At 43.3% G+C, this 20,631-nt stretch overlaps 2 protein-coding genes across 5 annotated transcripts in view; one reads left to right on the plus strand and one right to left on the minus strand.

Annotated features, from left to right (window-relative positions):
- Positions 1 to 16,861, plus strand: part of emid1 (EMI domain containing 1) — a gene marked incomplete at its 3' end in the record, with an annotated part of 59,397 nt that extends 42,536 nt beyond the window's left edge. Inside the window, exons 4-16 of one of the 4 annotated variants that reach the window (XM_084551038.1) lie at positions 5,165 to 5,254; positions 5,361 to 5,422; positions 5,522 to 5,654; positions 7,323 to 7,367; positions 7,468 to 7,575; positions 9,464 to 9,580; positions 11,869 to 11,958; positions 12,330 to 12,382; positions 12,497 to 12,559; positions 13,170 to 13,214; positions 13,441 to 13,485; positions 15,559 to 15,643; positions 16,728 to 16,861. In XM_084551038.1, the coding sequence (XP_084407164.1) occupies positions 5,165 to 5,254; positions 5,361 to 5,422; positions 5,522 to 5,654; positions 7,323 to 7,367; positions 7,468 to 7,575; positions 9,464 to 9,580; positions 11,869 to 11,958; positions 12,330 to 12,382; positions 12,497 to 12,559; positions 13,170 to 13,214; positions 13,441 to 13,485; positions 15,559 to 15,643; positions 16,728 to 16,861 (1,070 nt within the window). Of the gene's footprint in view, positions 1 to 5,164; positions 5,255 to 5,360; positions 5,655 to 7,322; positions 7,368 to 7,467; positions 7,576 to 9,463; positions 9,581 to 11,868; positions 11,959 to 12,329; positions 12,383 to 12,496; positions 12,560 to 13,169; positions 13,215 to 13,440; positions 13,486 to 15,558; positions 15,644 to 15,819; positions 15,911 to 16,727 lie in introns of all 4 variants that reach the window. The other 3 variants (XM_084551036.1, XM_084551037.1, XM_084551035.1) reach the window with 3 other exon arrangements.
- Positions 16,862 to 16,892: 31 nt separating this feature from the next.
- Positions 16,893 to 20,613, minus strand: rhbdd3 (rhomboid domain containing 3). Its single transcript, XM_084551040.1, has 5 exons — positions 19,968 to 20,613; positions 19,493 to 19,876; positions 19,026 to 19,152; positions 18,687 to 18,935; positions 16,893 to 18,550 (listed from the first exon to the last, which is right to left on the minus strand). The coding sequence occupies exons 1-5, from the start codon at positions 20,128 to 20,130 to the stop codon at positions 18,382 to 18,384; spliced, it is 1,092 nt and encodes a 363-aa protein (XP_084407166.1). The 5' UTR covers positions 20,131 to 20,613; the 3' UTR covers positions 16,893 to 18,381.
- Between the last annotated feature and the right edge of the window lie 18 nt (positions 20,614 to 20,631).

The following is a 20,631-nucleotide window of genomic DNA, read 5'->3' on the forward strand; positions in this document are numbered from 1 at the left end:
TTACATTTCATTTAAAAAAGGATCTAGTTCAAACTAGTTAAGTTAAACTAATTAAGCTCAACTTTAATGTTTAAACAAGTAACTGTTAAGAGAAAAAGTCAAATCAAGCAGCTGACTTCATTCATACTTTAATTTAATTTGACCCAAATCTGTAAAAAACATACTAAAAATAAAAGTGCCAAGACCTTAAACTATTCCAAAAAAAGTGCCCATACACAAATCATGTCCTTAGGTGAAGTAACCAGACGAAATGTAATTAATTGTGTTCACCTTTGGGAAAAACTGAGCCTTGTGGATGGTGTAGGTAAAGGTACTGTGGCGAGTGGCCGCTGCCCTACGCTGCTGTGGCTTAAGTGTCTTTGCTGATTGATGAGGTGAGATGTGTGTGCATGGGGCGAGAACCTCTCTGACCCCGCACACTCTCACCTCAGGGTCCCGGAGGCTGTAGTGCGGTTTCATTCACTGCGGCCCTTTGCAACACCTCACCGACACTTGTAAACCGGAGCAGACGCCGACCGGCTGCCTCGGTTGCACTTGTTTTCAACTCGGACGGCGTGAAAGTGAGGATTCAGCCTCAGCTCGGCTTGCCTTTCCTTCAGGGATCAATTATCTGACCGGTTGTTATAGCGAGGCCGCACTTCCTCCTCACCTGTAATTACAGCTGAACCTGTCCAGTGTGTGGGCTGCTCCGCTCTCAGACTCAGGCGGAGCGGCGAGTAAGGAAATGATGAAGTGTGCCAAGCCAATCACCTAATAAAAGAAACCTGCGACCCTGGGAAAGCACAGTAAACACTGGGGTTCAGATGCAGGTTTGCGCTGTGCAGACGGCCAAGCCCAGCTGACCAGACTGAGACCCGTGAGCTGTATGGGAGGTAGACGCTGTTGGTGGGTCTGCCAGCACACTCCAGTTTTCTGAGATTGACTCCAGAAAACCGTAAGCGTTGCTCCTGGTTCAGAAACCTACACACACGAGATACAGATGCTCAAAACACACCTGAACCACCTGCACTACACTACAGAGGAGGGACCATGACAATTGGAAATAATAAAAAAATACAAAAAATACTTGAAGTGCACAAGAATTGATAAATGAATAGTTAAAACATTTTCCTCTGTACAAAAAGATGTGGTTTGTCTGCAGCTTGTTTCTCAATAAGCAGAATTATCTTCAAAATATATTACTGGTTTTAATAGGAGAAGTGTTATGGAAGAATAAAGTTGAGAAAGTGTGAGAGTGGAGAGCAGAAATAAACATTATGTCACCTCAATTTGTCTCTTTTGGATTCAAAAATAGACAAAGGGAACTGCTTGCTCAGCAAACATATGTTCTGCGCGGCGGCCACCTTGTTCAGGCGTGTGTGTGTGTGTGTGTGTGTGTGTTTATCCGGAGGCAGCAGCGGCCTTCAGTCTGTCCGGTGCCGAGACAGAGACAAACGCCTCGCCTAGTTGGCTGTCAGCACCTGGTCACTAATGATGCTGCAGCGCTGAGCTCAGCTAATTGGCCAGACAGAGATGGATCAGGACCTCGCACTCCGCTGCGCCTGCTCGCTATAATGTGTGTGTGTGTGCGTGGAGGTGGGGTGTTTTGATGTTTTCCTTCACAGCTGCTGCTAGACCATGCACTGCATCGGCCCGACGGGAACTTCAAACTCCGAGGGTCAGATTTGGGGAAACAGCACACACGAACCTTTGCTCATGTATTCACCGCTCTCTCCTGCAGACGATGTGACAGAACAACAAAGGTTTCTCTCGTACATTTGCACATGCTCGTTATGGCATGCCTGTCTGCAAACGGCAGAGTTTTTCTGCAGAAGCAGAGAACAAATAAACCTCAGCAGGCGATGAGCTTCAAGGATCAGGCAGTCAGTGCAGCTGAGTGTGAGATGTGTGTTTAAGGGCCCTGTTTGGTGGAGCTAGCTGACTTTTTAGCATTAGGTTTATTTTCATTGGGAGAATCACTGAAAAAAATGACCTTGGCCCAATAATAATACAGCTTGTGTGCCTATATGTGTGTATTTGCCATGCAGTTTCCCACTCACACAGATAAAACCCCACACGAACTTTACATCAGAGGTGCAGCTGCAGTCCTGATCACTGTGCCCACAGTTTCACAAGTGGGTTTTCAAGGCCAGTAATAATAACTTTATAATAAAGCTGTTGAAAGTTTACCAGTGTAACTGTAAAAGCAGATTGTTAATGTCTTTTTGGAATCCAAATTGAAAATGTTGTATCCTCTCGAGTGCAGTCAGTTCAGATCGAGGGCTTCCCCCTTTGGCCCAGCTCACACTTGGCGTACGTGTGTCTCTGCCGTTGCCTCACGAAACAATCTGTTACCACAGCTAGTCACCATTCACTCCCCATCTGTCTGCGCTCGTGTCTCTCACTGTTGTTTCTGTGTTTTATCCAGCATTCAAAAAGCAAACCCTACCTGCAACATTTAATGCGAGTGGTCAGATATGAAGAAATATGACCTCATGGGAACTGCAGTTTGTCTCAGACGGACAGACTCTGGATAGTGTCAAATGACGGTTCTCACATTATATTCGCCTTCAGCGTTGTTGCTTTATAGCAGTAAGTGGGGTGCAGCAGAGGAACTACTGGAGAGAAAACAGTGTCGGGGTTTCAGCTGAGGCTCACGGGCTTACATGTGTGGCTTGGCAGAGACGTTGCCCGGATTTCAGAAATAAATTCATCGGCCTGTCTGAATTTAGCCCCCACCCTTCGTACTTAGAAGCGCAGTGAGTGTAGTATCTCCCCTCGACTTTTGGATGGCTTCAGGGCTCCATAAAAACTTCAAGCTCTGTCAAATCAAGCTGAAATAGATCTCGGGCAAAATTTGATTTGCATTTCAGAAAACTCTCATCAGAGTCTTAGCACATCTTCCTGCCACATCAAAATCCCTCTAACAGTTCATCATGCTATTGCACATCCCTTTAGGTCACAGTTCATACCTGTCTGAATGCACAAAGATAACTTTCCCACTGGGACGTTTGTTCACATCTTCCCCTTTTTTTTTATGACACTATTGCACAAACAGGGGCAGAGTGTTTTACTAAAATCTGTATGTGTCCATTAGAGTGTGCATTAAAGAGAGATGTCAGGACAGCCTCTGGCCATGCTGAACTCTCTGCAGGGGTTTTTCTATAATGAAGAGCTCTGACTCAGTCGCTGATCAGAGACCAGTGCAACACAGGGGTAAAAAGGTCAAATACATTCACACATTTCTTTGACCCTCCCTCCGGGGCAATTAGCCCACTGGGATCAAAGAGTGGCTGCAGTGTGCTGCGTCCATCAGGGGGCATTCATTAACTGTGATGAGGTTATTGTTGGCAAACAGAGCGACGGATCATACTTGCGGCGTCCCGAAGTCATCTTTTTTCTTTAAGCGAGCACAGTTCTCGTACTGAACCGATACCGTCAGAGGAGATGCAGAACCAAAGCGAGGTCTTGCAGGATTTAATATTTGTTGTTGCAAGACAGAGAAAGAGAAAGTGAGTGAGAGGTGTGTGTGGGAGGCAGTAGATCTTGTGCCAAAGCAGGCTTAATGCTTCATACAATAGCTTGAGTGTGGGTGAGGGGATCTTGGCGCTTGAATGTTCTTTACTCCAGAGGGAGAAGAGGTGCTGTTGGGAGGGGAGGAGCGAGAGCTAGGTTTCCTATCCAGAGCGCCCTTTTGTAATTGAATGCAGCCATCTACATGAGCGCAGAAAAAAAGTCTGCGGGTTGTGCGTGTACATGTACACACATGCGCACCTCTCTTTGTCTTTCCCATGTGGGCTGAAGTGTGGTACGGACAAGTGAAGAGCAGACTGAAGTGTGTGTTCCCTTCATCTTTGTGCAAGGTTTATATAGTTATTGAAACATGGAAGGGTTTTATACAATCTGGACCTCATGCCATAACATTTCATTCTCAGGGCTTTCATGCTTTCAATCCATCTGCACGTGTAATCCTCTGAGAAATACCCAGAACCCAAAAACAGTGAAATCATGAGCACAGAGGTTGAGGCGGGGAACTGGAGCAGTCTCAGTTTACCCTAAACCATGTGTTCTGTGTACTTTTCATATTGCTCCTTTGCCCTCTCTCCCTCTCCTATTTGGGTAATCACTCAAGCCATTATACTTTTGCGTCTAAAGTTCCAAAACGTTTATTTTTCTTCGGGACAATGAGCTCTCCATTTACCTTTCCTGGGTCTGCAGTGTAGGGAAACAGCTTATGACATCTGATGTTACAACAAGTGAAGCTGTTCTCCTGCTTCATCTCTCCCCTGCAAGTGCTATTTCATGGCTTCTTTTGGTATAGCACTTGGCACTGACTCTGGTCGCTGGCCACTGAATGGAAGGACGTGCTTCCTGGTGGCTAATGAGGTGCTGAACCCAGCCTCTTGTTTGTATCAGGAGCACCTGGACCAACCAGAGCCAGGCCAGGCCAGACAATGGAGTCAGTCTAGCATTTCCACAAAAGTCTGCCCATTCAAAACATCCAGAACCCTGGGACACAAACTCCCACACTTCATAAAATGAAGGCAAGACAGAATGCGAGCCGAGACTGCCCATTCTCTCTGCACAAGGAAACTATTGTTTATCTTTACACGCCCTCTCCCAGGCCTTCAATTTTATACTCCATAAAGACGCAAGGCAAAAGGAAAGCAGCTTGGCAAAGATGCAGCATGCACGCTGTTTGTTTCTCGGAAATGTAACACAGACAAAGGCTGCAACTGTCACTGGCGATTACCATTTCTCTCTACACACTGTTAATGGTAAAAAAAAAAGCTCACCTGGACAACAGAAACAGCACATGGGTGATTTCTGGTTTCTTCTACAGTGAATCATCTTGATCCAACTGGACAAGGTCTCACATTACATCACATTACACACCAAACACATGCTGTGGCCTGCAGCCTGGTGGCCTGATGTTAAGAACCAGTAACAAGCATTTTCCTTACATCTTTTACTGTAAACCAAGTGACTTTTGATCTAAAGCTTCCATTAAATGCGTTGGGCAGATAGACGTCGCATCATTAAACAGTAGCAAATGGATCGCTGTGGAAAGGAAGGATACAGGAACTTCTACCAGATCTGCAGATGGTGCTTTGAGTCTCGAGAAATCAACTTCAAATCAAAGCCACAAAATGTACATTTCTTGTTTCTTTGCCTCCTGTCACAGATGCAGGGAACCAGCTTGTAGCTCAAGAGGCTCTAAGAAAACCATCCACTCTACGCAGACCACCTGCTCGCACAGGAGAGTCGATCTCTAGTAAGAACTCTGGCCAGACTTTGACTCTATAGCAGAATGACAGAGGTTGCATGTGTGTGTGTCTAAGTCCTGAAGTTAAAGAAAACTTTTTTTTTTTTTTTTTTAGGTTGTCTCAACTGCAGTCGAATCACAGCTTTTAGTGACAGGCTGAACTCGCTGGAGGAAAAGGTAAAGACTACTCGCTCAGCTACAGCATCTGAGAAACACAATAGGGCTAAATTAACCAGGCCTTTGTTTAATTGCCTGTTTTATGTCTTCTTGCACCAGGTCCAGTTACTCACAGCACCGGCCTCCATGTCACATCGCCACCTTCAGGTTAAAGGAGAAACTGCGCCAGAGACCTCGTTACTCGTGGGGGCCTTACCCTCTCAGGGAGCTCCTGGCGAGCAGGGACCTGCAGGTCAGTATATCACACTGTCACGCGTTAATAAATTCGAACTTTAAAAAATGTTTCCACGAAGTGGAGTCTAGGGTTTTGTGTTTAGATAACTGAGTCAGAAATCACTCCTTGCAGCTTTTTCTGCACGCTACCTGCTCATATCCTATTTCCTCCACTGTACACACACTCATTTCCTTTAACAAAAGCAAGAGCCCATTTATCTGTGCTGCTCACTTTCAGTGCTCGGTTTCTGTGTGGAAGCATGAAAGTCCTCTCCTTTCCTGGAGGCGAGCCCAGCGCTGGCTGCAGCCACAAAACACACAGTTCACTAACCCCGCTACACAGTCAGAGGAAGAAAGAAAAATCATCATCAGTTATATTCACACGTGTTTAGCTCCATTATAGCCATCGTATGGAGAGATTTTATGTTATTGTAGGACCTTGGTAATGACTCTGTTGCCATCAGTTTTCATTGGTGCAAATGGGTGCAGACTACTGCTATGTCTGAAATCACAACACAATGTACTTTTTTCTTCCATTGTGGAATTTTTGAGCCCAGTATATCATGACAATGGCAGAGCGTACATACATTACAGTATAGTGCACTATATATTAACTATTTTTTTTCCCCATTGGGTGGAGTTTTAATATAAAAACTCACCGTTCATTATACCCAGAGGATATACCTTTTCTGTTTTGGACACAACATGAGCTCTCCTTTAGTGCCACCCTCTGGCCAAAGTTCATCTTTGCACTCAAAACAAAGCACGTCACAATAAAATGCTGTCACTCAACTGTACTTTCTCCACCACCGCAACATGTTAAGGCTCTGTTTACTACTCTTCTAGAGGCTGCTAGTGGAGCTTTAGCTTAATAAGTCATTAACTGATGCTGACACAGTATTTGACTTGTTTTGCAGTAGGACTATTTTAAAAAGACCTGCAAATGCACATTTATCGGTCAACTTGGTGGATTTCTTTTTCTCTCTTTAACGAAAGAACTTTTCCTAAGCCTCGGGCTACAGGAGTTTCAGGTCCAGTTTATCCTTATATTCACCACTCCCGACAATCAAAAGAGAAGCCTGGTCCGGACCCTGCTCAGAACTGAGGTTTGGCCCAGATCGTTTGGTAATGTGAGAGTTCGCAGATCCGCTCTTAAACCTCCCAAAACTCTCACAGTTGAAATCAGACCATGTCCCGCTGAACATTTTCTCATCCACACTCTGCATGAAATCAGGCGTGGTAGTGCATTCTGTGAACGATAATGTATATAATGTCCTGTGGTGTGTGTTGCGCCGAAAGTTTGAGAACAGAGAGTACTCACGCTAAGTTTCTCGTTAGTGTGTGATGCAGACTGATTTCAAATCACTACAGCCAAGACTCTGCATTAAACCTTTCACAAAGTAACTGCCACATTGGCATGAAATTGTTAAACCATTTTGAGAAATCCAATCACAGAGTCAACGTCCTTTAAAAACTATTTAAATTATTGCTTTTTTTAATTGATGCCATTTAGCAATTATCCAACAGAATTTTTACTGACGGTGACGAGACCTTTCCTTCTTACTTGGACAGAACTGGACCTCATGCCTCAGTGGATTATACACAGCATCTTCTCCAGGTGGCTTGAGCTCAGATTGGTTTCACAGAGCCGAACCCCTCAATTAAGCCATCTCTGTTTTCATTTCAGGTCCTAAGGGTGAAAATGGGAGAGATGGGCTTCCTGGCAGAGAGGGTAAATTGTAACCATAGTTGCCTTTCAGTTGATGTAAAACCATTTTAGATGTAAACCATTTAAGGCTTCATGATTACTCGCGACTGTTTCCTCCTCTTAGGGAAGCCAGGCTCTCGAGGGCTGCCAGGTCCCAGTGGGCCTCGGGGGGAGGCCGGGACGAGGGGCCCATCTGGAACCCCTGGATCGAAGGGATCCCAAGGACCAGCAGGTAAGAGTGGACTGAAGGTAGAGATACACACTGTGGAAACCAGAAAGATTGACCTGTCATGTCCAGCTCCAGAGAGTTTGTCTTTTACTCTTTGTCTTAAATTTATCCGTTAGCACACAGACCCTCCAACAGTAAATGCTGGAGGATTTCTGATGGTAATTTTTTTGGCTTTTACAATCATGTGTTTCTAAAGGTACAGTTTTGATGGGCAGCAGAAGTATTTGTTTTCATATAAACTCCCCAACGTGTGCTGGTGACCAGACAGAACAGACACTCAATCATGAGTCTGTTCTGTGTATTCAGAGCTCACGGGTTATGTACAAATAATAAATGACCTGCTAGAAAAAAGTAAACCCACAGTCAGCTGCGATTTGAATGATGAATAAAGTAAATGGCGGTAAAAGCGTGTCACAACATCTGCTCACACTATAGATTGTTATTTTTTTTGTATTCTTTACTCTGGATCAGGAAGGGAGTACCTCTCTTTTCAGGCTAACATACGACCCCGGCTCTGTGCCTGCTGCTGGGTAAAGATGAGATTTAGAGCGAAACTTAAACTACAAACCCACTTTCTGAGAAGCGCCATGTGACTTCAATCTGAAATGAACATGAGCTATACATACACAAATCCCAGGTCTTTATGATTTCCATATGCTTGTGGTGTTATTGTTTTTTCTATCTCCATTACTTCATAAGTGTCCGAGAGCAGAGCTGTGTTTTCCTGATTTTTTTTTTTTTCCATTTTAAGAGAAAGATAAACACAGGACTGGAATGTGTCCAGCGTCGTGCAAAATGTAGACAAATATGGTTTTGAGCCCGGGGTTATGGGAAAGATGGGAGAAAAGCGAACGTCTGTCATTATGAGAAGTCGTATTATATGTTATGATGAGCACTGATAAGTTACAGAAGAGTTGCACTGCAAATGTTAACACAGATTTTTGTTGTGGCATACCCCAGCTGCTCTAGGGAGCCATTATTCTGCAGGAAAAACTTAAATAGTTTACCCTAATATGTCACATAGACTCTGGCCATTGGACTCAGTGCATGCTGCTGAAGGAAGCTTAGAGTCTCCGCGCCGCAGCCAAAACACTGCCGGCTTTGCTGCAGTGTTTATCAAGGCTAAATGAAAACGGCCCACTGAGGTGTTAAATCAGAGCTGTATTAACATTACCTTGCAAAGCAGTAACTAGTGAACTGTCATCGTCACTTGCATCAGTACATAAACAGAAATGTGGCGACTCTGTCGGAGGGCAAGAGGTGGTGTTCAGCAGGCAGCATTAGCTCAGGAGAGTCCAAACAATGAGGTCAGATGTTGTGGCGGTGGTTTTTTCCACCTTCAAAATAACGGCACGGGGAGGAGGAGGAGGGACACTTTCACAGGCCCAGATGGACCAGCTACAGGCTTTTACCGATACACATATGCACAGAAGCTGGCGGTGTGTATGTGGGGAGTATTTATTTTACAATGAACCATTGCCAGTGACACTCCGCAGAGTGTGATGGTGTTTTGTTAGATTTTTCTCAGTAGGTTCCCTGCCCTTGGCCATTAAAGACCTCCTCCTGTTAATGACATAGAAATAAACTCAGTTAACACATTTCTGATCTGTCCAGCTCCTGGTTTGAGTCTACATGTGCACTGAGATAAAGACACGCACTCACTCCTGCCAGACACTGTTATGCTATATCACCCAACACTTTATCTAATCTTTTTCCTCTCTGGTCTTTGTCATAGCCTATCCACCAGTCATCAAATTATCCACAGTCATTCATCAGTCTGCCATGTGCTGTGCCTTTCCAGAAGATATTTAGATCATATTTTGCTATGACGTACCCCTACAGTACAGTATGTCTATCACCACAGTGATTTTTCTGTCATCACTCCTCTTAGGCCCCCGTGGTCCTCCAGGAATCCCAGGAGACAGAGGTCCAGCAGGGCCTCCTGGCCCACCGGGGCCTCCTGGCCCCCCAGCACCAGCCAGTGCCCACATCCCAGAACCAGACCACAGTAAGAAACCTAATACAGTAATCAAGACACAAATTCAACAACAAATGGTCAAACCTAGTCTCACTGAATTGGCGTTGCACACTTTCAACGCTGGTAGACACTCAATGTATGGTTTAACAATCAGTATAATAGCATCAGTTCACACATTGTTCTACAGTGCTGTCAGTTTTACCCACAATTCAACCCGTAACCGAAGGCTAGCAGCAGCTCATGCAGCCTTGACGTGTGGTTAGTCCAATTCTTTCTGACTCCAACCACCAGACTTTTTTTCGTTTTCAAACTCCTTATCATCAGACTCGAACTTTCAGACTTCACGCAGTTCCCAATGGCAACGCAAAAGACTTTATAAAATCAGCGCTCCTTCCCTTCACTTTCTGTGTGTTTCTTTTACTGTGATTTTTTTTCCCCTTCTGGGGGTTTGTAAAAACTGGACGGCCGCTGTGGTGCTGGTTATGAATTCTCACACCTTATTTTTATAGACTTGGAAGTCTCCCAAAGGTCAGAAATGATCCAAATAGTGAATACATCCATGTCAGAGAACCACTTCCAACACCTCCTCGCGTCAAGTCATCTCTTCCTGAGCCAAACATAATGTCCACATCCAAACAAAGTCCACTTGTGCATGTATGCAAATTCAGACAAATATTCGTGCGTCTTTCTCAGTAAATTAAGACAATAAGAAACAGGCAGGATGACGTTAATCCTTTAACTACCACTTGGGCCTTATTGTCTACCAGCCAAGTACAACAGAATGAACGAGTGTTAAAAGGAGGCAGAGGCAGTGAGATTGACACAGACTTCACATGCTGGGATGAGAACCTGTCCACCACTGATGTCACTCAACAACTTCCAGATGTAGGCTGCTCAGACGGCTGAGGGAGGGACGTGGGAGACAGATGGGGGCCCGCACCGTCTCTTTCAAGGTCAATGCCTGGGCGGATTTTATACTTAAATTCAGTGGTAAAACAAAGTATGCAGCACACAGATTTGTTAGCTCCGCTGAGGACGTTGAGGTTGGCATGATGATTTCCGAGACCGTGGACATCAAAGTAACAGTGGGGAACTGAGCTTCCTTTGGAAAACACTAACTTATTTGGCTTTCACCTCTGCATCAAGACATTGGAATTCCCGTCTGCGGAACAGGAGAGGGCTCGTAAACCAGCAGCCACAACGCTAAGTGGTGAAGATGAGGACGGTTTAAAAGAAGGATTTCAATGTTTGCCAGTGGTCCTGCGCATTTTCATGCGTGGGACGAGTAATCTCGAGTGTGTAGAGGCAGAGTCGGAGACAGAGGGCAGCCCTGGTTCATATGTCACCCCTGGTCCTAATCTATTAGCACTGTGCAAGGATCTGGCAGCAGGAGGATGTTTCTGTCAGCCCTCCCTCCCCCCCTTCTCTTCTTCCTCCTACTGCTCCCTGGATCTCCCGAAGTATCATGCTGTGATTGGACCTGTGTTTCCTGTCAGCATAAAATAACCCAGTGACCGCACGCTTCCCCTATCACTCACACGTTCACCACCCTCTTCCTCTGGCCGTCATGTAGCTGCGTATGTCCAGTCAGTGTTATCACGTAGGGGAAATGGAAAGGTCTTTTTGTGTGACATTATATAACTCCTAATGAATGTCAAACTCCAAACTACTGCTTTTGAATACATTTTAGTGTAGCTTACTGCCCTGCTGAAGTCATTAGAAGTTTGAGTGTTTGTTGGGAAACACCGCCCCCTAGAGGTCATTCTGGTTTCATAAAAAGGAAACTTGCTGAGCTTCTGAGGCAGCATCAACAAAGTCAGGTTTGCTTCGCGCTGTGTTCATCTAGAAATGCATCCAAAATATAATAAAATAAGTGGAGCTTGGTGGAAACAATTCACAACTGTGCAACTACTACTATTACTACTACTGCTACTACTATTAGTAATGCACACAAAAACTCAGTACAAGCGTGGGATTACAGAGTGATAAAATTTTCAACTAATGGTGGTGCACTTTTTTGAAAATATTTAAACCCACACCTAAAATAGAATACCTGCGATATTTTATTTGTTCTTTTGGAATTAACTTACAAGATAATAAAATAAATAATGCATAACACAATAATACAGATCTTGTGCAGCAATTCAAATCTTGTTTGGATAGCGAGGCTTCAAAGTCTTTTTGTTAGTGATGCATCATCATGTAAAGATCAGAGTTTGTTTTTACAGGTTTAGCAGCTTATTTCCACTTTGCAACAGCTTCAAACAGTCATTAGAGTTGCTTCTGCATCCCATTAAACACACACATTGTGTTTCCAGATCGTGGAAAAGACCCCTTCTTCACCAACACTTTCCATGACTCACAAGGGTTGCCCGTTCCAGGACCTCAGGGTCCTCCCGGGCCCATCGGTGAGTGTTTACTGCTCTCTTTATTGAGTTCATTGCTAACTGCACACACAGGATGTTTGTGTGGTGGTTTGGAAACATCTGTCCGTACACTCGAAGATCCAAATATTGAAAATGTTTTTACACATAAAACACGGTAGAGAGGCACACAAGTAAATATTCACATTATTCGACTTTCCCAGTCAGATGCTGTTTTGTCTCTAATCTAAATCTCTGTTTTGCTTCAGTTAGAAGGTTGTCGATTAAGTTTTTGTGATTTCATATGAAAAACCATATTTCTTAACCAGGTTAATAAACACAAACATAAAGTCCAAAACACCTACAGATACTGTGCATACACCAGGTTGAACACTCTCTATTTGTCTCTTGCACAGGTCCCCCAGGTCCTAAGGGCCCAGTAGGACCTCCTGGTCCACCAGGGCAGAATGTAAGCTCTTGGACAACATAGTGGTGTATTGAAATCACCGGAGTTAGTACTGTCAGATTTGTTGCCGTACACATGCATCTTTGTCATTTTGAGTTTCCTTTCTCCCTGTTACAGGGGAAACCTGGAGTTCCTGGAACGCAGGGCCCTGTGGGGCCAAAGGGTGAACGTGGGGAGAGAGTGAGTCCTCTCGGTTTAATTAGATTATTTATTTATTTGACAGGGATTACATAATAACTACATTTCAGAACATATGCCAGAGTTAGACAGCAATTTTTCATCTTCAATTGTCAGCACATACAAAAAATATCTCATTCTTGATACAATGAAAGTGTACAATACCATCCAATACAGTAAGACAATACTATGAATAAGAAATAACTTGGCATTGTGTGCACTAAGACTGACAAACAGCAGCACATGACCCTGAATGAATAATATACAGTTATTTTCCAAGATGCTACTTGTTATGCTCTGATGTCGTATTCCTTTTTTTTCCATTTTTATGCTTAAATAGAAAAAGAAAAACTAGTTTGTCTCCTGGAGACAGAGGGATTGGAGCTGTGTTGTTTATTATCTTATAAACTAAAGTCTGCTCCATTTGCTCACATTTTCATGGCTTGAAGGACCACACTTTTTTGAGATATTACCGTGGCAATTCTCTGTAAGGTCTGTTTGCATTGTGATTCAATTTTTGTGTAGCATTGTGAGGTTCTTGAGCATTTTAGTTGCATCCAAACCATCCATTTATTTTTTTTCGTTTTTCTGAAACATGCCTTTGGTTTTTCAGGGTCCTTTAGGTTACCAAGGAGAGAGGGGCTTCAGAGGCGAGCCGGTAAGCCACCTCCACCCTCCTGCCTTGAGGATTATTGCTTGAGAAAACTAGTGTGTTTGTGGAAATATCAACACATGTCATAGCTAGTTATGTTAGTGTAAACTACACTCACCAGCAGCGCTGACCAGCAGCAGCACGGCCACAGAGAGAATAAAACCGCCGCACTTCTGTCATTAATGCTCTGAAGCCACCCTCAGTTTCTTCTGTTGTTAATGTTTCTTCACAGGGAGCAACGGGTCCCAAAGGAGAGCCAGGGGAGAAGGGCTTGCCGGTAAGGAAGTAGATGGTGGTGGTTCACAATTCACGGTTTTGTGAAAAGATTTTAAGATTCCTTTGTTTTGGCGTTGAATGGTTTCTGTCTGTCTAACCCTTACTTTTCTTTTACTTCCTTCTCGTTTTACAAGAGCAATCTAAATGTAAGATATTTTTATTCATGTCATCACATGTTCACTTTACAATGCTATCAATCTATTCAGTGAACTTACCGTGGCCGGCGGCTCAGGTTGTGATTAATATCTTTTGTTCATGGCCACGAGGCGGTGTTCAGCTGCATCTCTTTTTCTCTCCAACCTGTCGATTAAGTGTCTGTTTAACATTGTTCTTCATGTTTGTAGTATATATGATTGTAGAGTTTGATTTGTCTGATTTTCTGTGTTAATGTGTTTTTTGTTGGTCCTTGGGGTGTGCTCTGGACTGCTGTTACTCCTGTTACGACACTGTCCTCTTGACCCTAAAGCTGTCTGACTCCCTCTGCAAGCTACTGTCCCCATGGCTACCTTTCACGGTCATTTTCAGCATCTGACTTTGGCATATACATAAAAATTTACAAAACTCCATGAGAACAAGTCCGGAGTGAGTGAAAACGTGTCAAATAAGGAACCTCTGAATTCAGCAGTGCTGTCTTACATCTGAACAGTATGTTCGACTTCAAAATGTTTCCAGTAATTACAAACAAAATGTATATGCCAAATCGCTCCATATGTGTCAGTGGTGGGTCCTGTTTGGTTTAGAGGTTTTACGCTCTAATGTGAGTGGAGTGGATACAGCAATCCTCTTTTCTCCCACAATGCTTCATTGCATGATTTTGTCTTTAAGCACAACATAAACAGCATAAACTTGGATGCGTAAATCATCTACAAAATGTAACTAATGACTAACACTGTGCCGTTAAAAGCAGAAATTAGGCAAAGTAGATCTAAGTTCCCAAAGTTTAATTTGGGGGGAAAGACTGCGGCCATGTTAGCGGCTTTGTGAGGCTGTACTGCTCACAGTGACTGATTTTCACGAGGCTTACCATGTTCAACACCTTATTTTAGCATGTTAGTATGCTAATAATGGCTAACGGCACTAAAAAAAGTACAGCTGATGCTATAAAAATCATTAAATTTGGTCATAAACCACCAATCTTACAATAATATATCTGATCTGACTTCAGAACCTCGTGATGTCACATGACCAAGCAATTGTGAAACCCAAGTTTCATGGCAATCCATGTCAAGAAACTCCACAAATGTTAGCTTCATGTCGGTGAAGGAAATATCAGAGGCTCATCAACGTATCCTCTGGGTACGACAAATGCCTGTGCAGAATTTCTTGGCAGTCTTCTCCAAAGTTGAGATATCAGTCTGAATTAGTGGTGGATCAAACAATCAAACTGGCATTGTCATCACTAGAGCCACACTGATGGTGCCACTTTGCCTTTTTTCTTGAAGCATATGGTATGTGCTTAGTTTGTCTTATTTTCATTAGTCAGAGCATTTCATTGTGTTCTCTGCATGCTTTCCTTTGTGATGTGATGCTTTCTGGCATCTCTGTATTCTTGATCCTTCTCGTTTGACTACTTCTGTTCTTTTTGATGGTTCATGAAGTCAATCCCTTACTTTTTGACAAAAGACAAATCAGATTTCAGTGTAAATCTATACTGACTTCATGCTGTCAGATGATGATGGGTAACGTTTGGGACTGCAGCTTGAAGAATGAATGACCTCAAATGACTTGCCTGGCTCTTACCGAACAAAACGAATGCAGATGGCATGATCAAGTCAATATCCTGGGACAGTGTAATTCAGCTGTGTAATGTCTCCAGCATGAGGCTGGTCTGAGATGTGCATGCTGATGTTGCCCAGCCCAGCATGGCTGACTGACTCTGTGTAGCAGCATGCTCAGAGAATGAGGGAGATGCAGAGACATACGGGGAATGGATCATGTCTGACAGTGCTGGACAGATATGTGGACTGTTTTAACATTCTAACTGCTGAACTGTATTGAGAAAAATGACTTGCATCTTGGCGAGCAGTTCTCACACTTGTTCTCCTTACCTTGACGGCTGTATCTATCTTCACAGGGGGACGGAATACATCAGATCAGAGAGGCGCTGAAGATCTTAGCCGAGAGGGTTTTAATCCTTGAGACTATGATCGGTATTCATGGTGAGTAGGAGGCCTGAGGCAGGGTCAGCTTTAGGCAGGGGTCAAGGGTGGCCGGCTCAAACAGTCACTGTACCTCACTGCTGAGACAGGGAGTGGGAACAGTCAGGAGCATCCCCGGGACTTGGGCCGGTGTTTCCCACACCTCACACAGTCCCCCTGTCACTGCTCTCTGATAGGACATTAGCTTGCAGATGTTCCACGACTTGCAGGCAGACCTTGAGCTTCTGGCTCGCAGGGTGACACTACTGGAGGCTATCATCTGGCCAGGTAACGCTGAGACATCCTCACCCACAGATCTGCTGGCCCTCACTTACCTTCTTGACAGGATGTAGAAAGTGCTGATCACATGTTAGAAGCATTAAATTTCTGATAACCACTTGTTGCTGAACTACTAGGTGTTGTTCTAGTCTCTGAAAAGTAGAACTATTTTAGAAGTGTATACTTTTGTATAAACTGTTTTGGTTTAGAGGACCCTTTGATGGAAACACAGATATTATTAAACTTCTCACTACTGTAGATCCGGTCCTACTTACATATTCTGTTTTTATGTTTTAACATTTTTTGGTTTCAGATGAGATATTTCTGTATTTGTAAATTTTTCTGTGCTCCTCTCACTGGTTTAAGTGGGTGGGACAATTTGGTGTTTTTCTCTTTCTTCCTTACCCTAACCTCATGAATCTTACTAAGAAAATCTAAGATTTTTAGATTTTAATGGATTTAGTTTACTTTTCTATGATGATTAAATTCGATTAAACTATGCTAGCATAGCCAGTAGCGCCGTAATGATTAGTCAGATGAAAAAAATCAACATCACTTAACAAAAAAAAGGTACATCTTTGGGCTTTGTGTTATTTCTTTTTGGCTATAAGAAAACTATAGACAATTTAAAAAAAAAAAAAAAACATTTGCAGCTCTACAAGTCAGAAGCTAGTCATTTTAATGTAACAACTGCCAGTTAAAATCTGAGCCCTCTTAAGATAGCTGCAGGTTAAGAGTAGACTTGGATTAGGAGTACAGAGTGCGCATGTCCACACATACTGATGGACAGGGAGGCCCCGTTCCAACTGCTGTCTTTCTTCAACAGAGCCTGATCTAGGGTCTGGGGATGGACCGTTTGGCACAGCCTCCCCTAGTTTCTACAGAGATAAGCGAGCAGGTGCACTTCCACATCGATTTGCTTCTCCTCTGTCCTCCAACACCAAGGTTCGAGGGAAGTAGCCCCCCCTCCCACACTCCTCGTCCCGCTCACCTTGAGGATCACAGGCTGGGTTGACCTCCCCTCCTATAGGTCTCATCGGCACTCGACAGATTTAGTCCATATCTGATTCCCTCTCTGGGTTTAACCGTCAGATTTAGGATGGGGGACTCCTCAGGGAAACTCCACTGATACTCCACAATGTCCTACTCCATCGGGATCCTGAGACCTAGTTCGGCCCCCACCCATTTCCATAACCAAACCATAACCTTCTGTATTTCAGTCTTTGGCTATACAACTAAAGCCTCAACGTAAACATGTTTAGTAAAAAAAGGAAAAAAGAATCTCCTGTGGTGCTCTTGAGCTACAAACTCTTCTGGACAATAAGGGTAGTTTAGATCTGAATCTTTAGATCTGAATCTGAAACTTCTGTGGTGCTCTTGAGCAACAAATACTTCTGGATAATAAGGGTCATTTAGAGTAATCAAGTGAAGGAGATATCAGATGTGAGAAAAAAATACTGACTTTGTATGCTTTCACAATATAACTGCAGCTTGTCCATTATTTAAGTATACTGAGCATGTACAGTTTGCAGGACACAAATACACGAATGAACCTCCTCTTCTATTATTCATTTTCTTATACTTCTATCATATTGTTTAACTCAGTGTTATGTAGTGCACTAAAAAGATGAAGTCATCTCTACTCTAAGTGAGATAAGTGTTGCTAACAGTGATTTGTAGTTTTCTGGTGTGAGTGTTTTCCTCCCCTTGAAGCGCGTACTGATAAAGTGATTTAATATAAAATAACACTTTGACGTTTAATCTGTAAAAAACAACAAAAAAAAAATCACAAATGTTCGCATTTGGCTGCAGACCAGCAGACACGGTCATAAATAATTTTGGTATCTGGAAACTTGGCTCTCCTTTCCTAGATCTTTTAACACAGACATGCACACAGAAAAATAGCGAAGCTGTTAAGAGAACTTGAACATATTTTTTTTTTACCACTGTTGTGCTGGTAAACTTAAAACTGCTTAAACTGTTCTGATGAAATGACTTTTGTTTTGTTTAATCTTATATCAAACTTATTGTGAAACTATTTAAAATAATGAATTGTAGTTTATTTTGTATGCCGTTGTGTAACCATTTCATATTTTGATTTTTTTTTTTTTTGCAAATGTGTTACTGTGTTAAGATAATCCTGTTTAGATGATCAGTGTAATAAAATAATGTTCATTGTTTTGTTTTTTTAACATGTCCCCTGTTTTTATTTGTGGTACAAGTTTTGATTAAACACTTTCATGCCATACAGTAATGACATCCATTCTCTCTAATGTACATCTATACGTGCAGATAAAGAAACTGTGTCACATAGTTTGCGTCTGCGATCAAATTAACATTTGTGTGCAGGGATTCCAATCATTAGAATAGATTTACAAGTGACCCACAGGGAAAATACTGAAGCTCAGCAAAACCCAAGCATAATTTATGTCCAGTACACAGCACATGGTTGCTGCCTCAGTCCAGGAAAGTGAGGCCATCTATGTGCCTTGCGAGGGCAGAGGACTCTTTCCCTTGGATACCACCACAGCTTGTTCGCCAACGCTGTCATCAATAAGCAGGGAAATGGCGCCATCTAGCTGTTTTGATGCTGCTAAAGCCACTACAGCTTTCTCAGTGGGGAAGCCCATCTTCTCTAGCTGCTGGAGTCTGAGATAAAGCATTTCTCCGTTAGTAAATGGTGAAAGATCACTTGAAAGCACAAACTGAGCTCTATAAGAAGTATGAAGTGAAAAGTGATAAAGTTTTACTGAAAAATCCATCTTGATATTGACTTAATACTTACCGCAGAGAGGAAACCGATGATTTGGACACCTCCACTTTTGCATCAGGGTCATCAGGAGCATCTTGTAATGAGGCCAGTATCCCAGCCCTTAGCATCTGCTCCTCCAGAACGTCTGCCTCAGATAGCAGAGCAGACTCCTCAGTTCTCCAGGCAGGCATCGGTTCAATCCACGGGCGGTGGTTCAAAGCAGAGGGATCACTCACTGGGGGAGCAGCTGCCCGATCTACAAGCATCGTTTGAGAAAGCGATCTAGATCCGTGACAACAGATGAAGTTAAAATGGTGACGTGCAAGCAGACCGTAAACATTTGCTGAGACTTTTTAATGAGATAAATCGCACCTCTGTGAGGTAGAATAGGTGGGTAGTCTGAATCTGGCTGAGGTGGGAACATATACCCACTCAGGAATGAAATCCAAGATCCTGGCCTCCTCGTACTCCTGTAACATCCCAATAAAGGGATGCCGATCTGCAAGCTATATTAAGTATTATAAAGTAGACCTTGGCAGGAAAAAATATGTTGTGGAAATTATCTGGGGAAATAAACATTTTTCAGAGGGGTAGGGCACTTTCAAACCCTTAGAAATAAATCATAAATCTATCAAAAGGGGAAACTGCACATTACAAAGTTATAGATTCTCCTACCCTATGGAGTTACACAAAACAGAAAAGTGAGACAACAGTCACACAACCACAAAAACTACAATAGACAATCAACTTAAGAAAACAAACCCTAGTAAAAGTCAACTGTGCCTCTCAAAAGTGTATTTTGACAAACCTCAAATGACCGCATAAACAGGTAAGGATACAGTTATGGCCGATGCATATTGAACAGAAATGAAGTAGTGCAGGCGTCCCGGGCATCACAAGAAGGCCAATCAGCAGAAGAAGCCAGGGGAGAAACCAGACCGGCAAACACCTGAGCAGCCTCCTCTGTGTCACCTGTCGGCACTGCGCCGTAAACAGAGCCAGCTGGATGGCGGAGTAACCACAGATTCGACTCGCTTCCCCCCCACCCACGAAGAGGACCAGGGTGTAGAGAAAGGGCAATATGGCCATTGTCAGGATGGAGAGGGAGAGGAAGGCGACTGTTCCCCAGCGACGCTCCTGACATGATCCAAACCCCAACAGGAGAACAACAGTGACCAGCAGAGATTGTAGGTCATCGTGACTGAGAGCATACAAAAACACATCTGGGGAGGAGACAAGTAGTTATATCATTGCCATCACAAACTATAAAAAGTTAATTTTGCTTGAAAACATAAGGGATTGTTTAGCAGTTACCTCTAAATCTCGGGAAATCTCCTCCTGGACCTAAACTGAGACTTGCCTGGATACCCCCAGCATACATTAGCAGCATGACAGCTAACAAAACAGATGTCCCCAGACAAAAACCAGGGCGATCCGACCCATGCCTACACCACACTGACAACATACGACGCAGCATTATTCCAGATTAGATGTACTTTCTCCACTCACTTGTACTTTCGTGGCATCATCAGCATAAACCAACATCTGTTTGTGTTCATAATAAAAGCTATGACCTGTTAAATGAAAGACTTGCAGGTATAGGAGCGAATGTATTTCTCACAATGTGAAAGTGAGAGCTGGGATCCATTGTAAAAACGTGATGATCCACAATCACAAATTCCCATACGATTCACTTTAAATGCTCTTTTACAACGAGATGGAACGAAATAAATGTGGACGACGATCCCATGATATTATATGATATTATAAAATGCCGTTTAAACAAAGGTAATACATTTTTTACGTTAAAATGGGAAATTATAAGCGAAGAGTAAACCAACTTCCGCTTGTTTATGGCGTGTAGTCTTCTTCTTTGCGTTTTTAGCGTGACAGCAGCAGCATAAAACGTGTATTACCGCCACCTGCTGGACACACCAGCGGTAGGTTCTGGTTGGGTGCATCCATAAAAACACACAGT

The sequence above is a fragment of the Chelon labrosus genome, assembly GCF_963514085.1.
Source record: "Chelon labrosus genome assembly, chromosome: 9".
Lineage (NCBI taxonomy): Eukaryota > Metazoa > Chordata > Actinopteri > Mugiliformes > Mugilidae > Chelon > Chelon labrosus.

Coding starts and splice junctions, on each gene's coding strand:
- rhbdd3 (XM_084551040.1), bottom strand. CDS start 20,130: ATGCTGCGTCGTATGTTGTCAGTGTGGTGTAGGCATGGGTCGGATCGC. Junction 19,877..19,967: donor AGATTTCCCGAGATTTAGAG/GTAACTGCTAAA, acceptor TCTCCTCCCCAG/ATGTGTTTTTGTATGCTCTC. Junction 18,551..18,686: donor TCATCGGTTTCCTCTCTGCG/GTAAGTATTAAG, acceptor GCTTTATCTCAG/ACTCCAGCAGCTAGAGAAGA.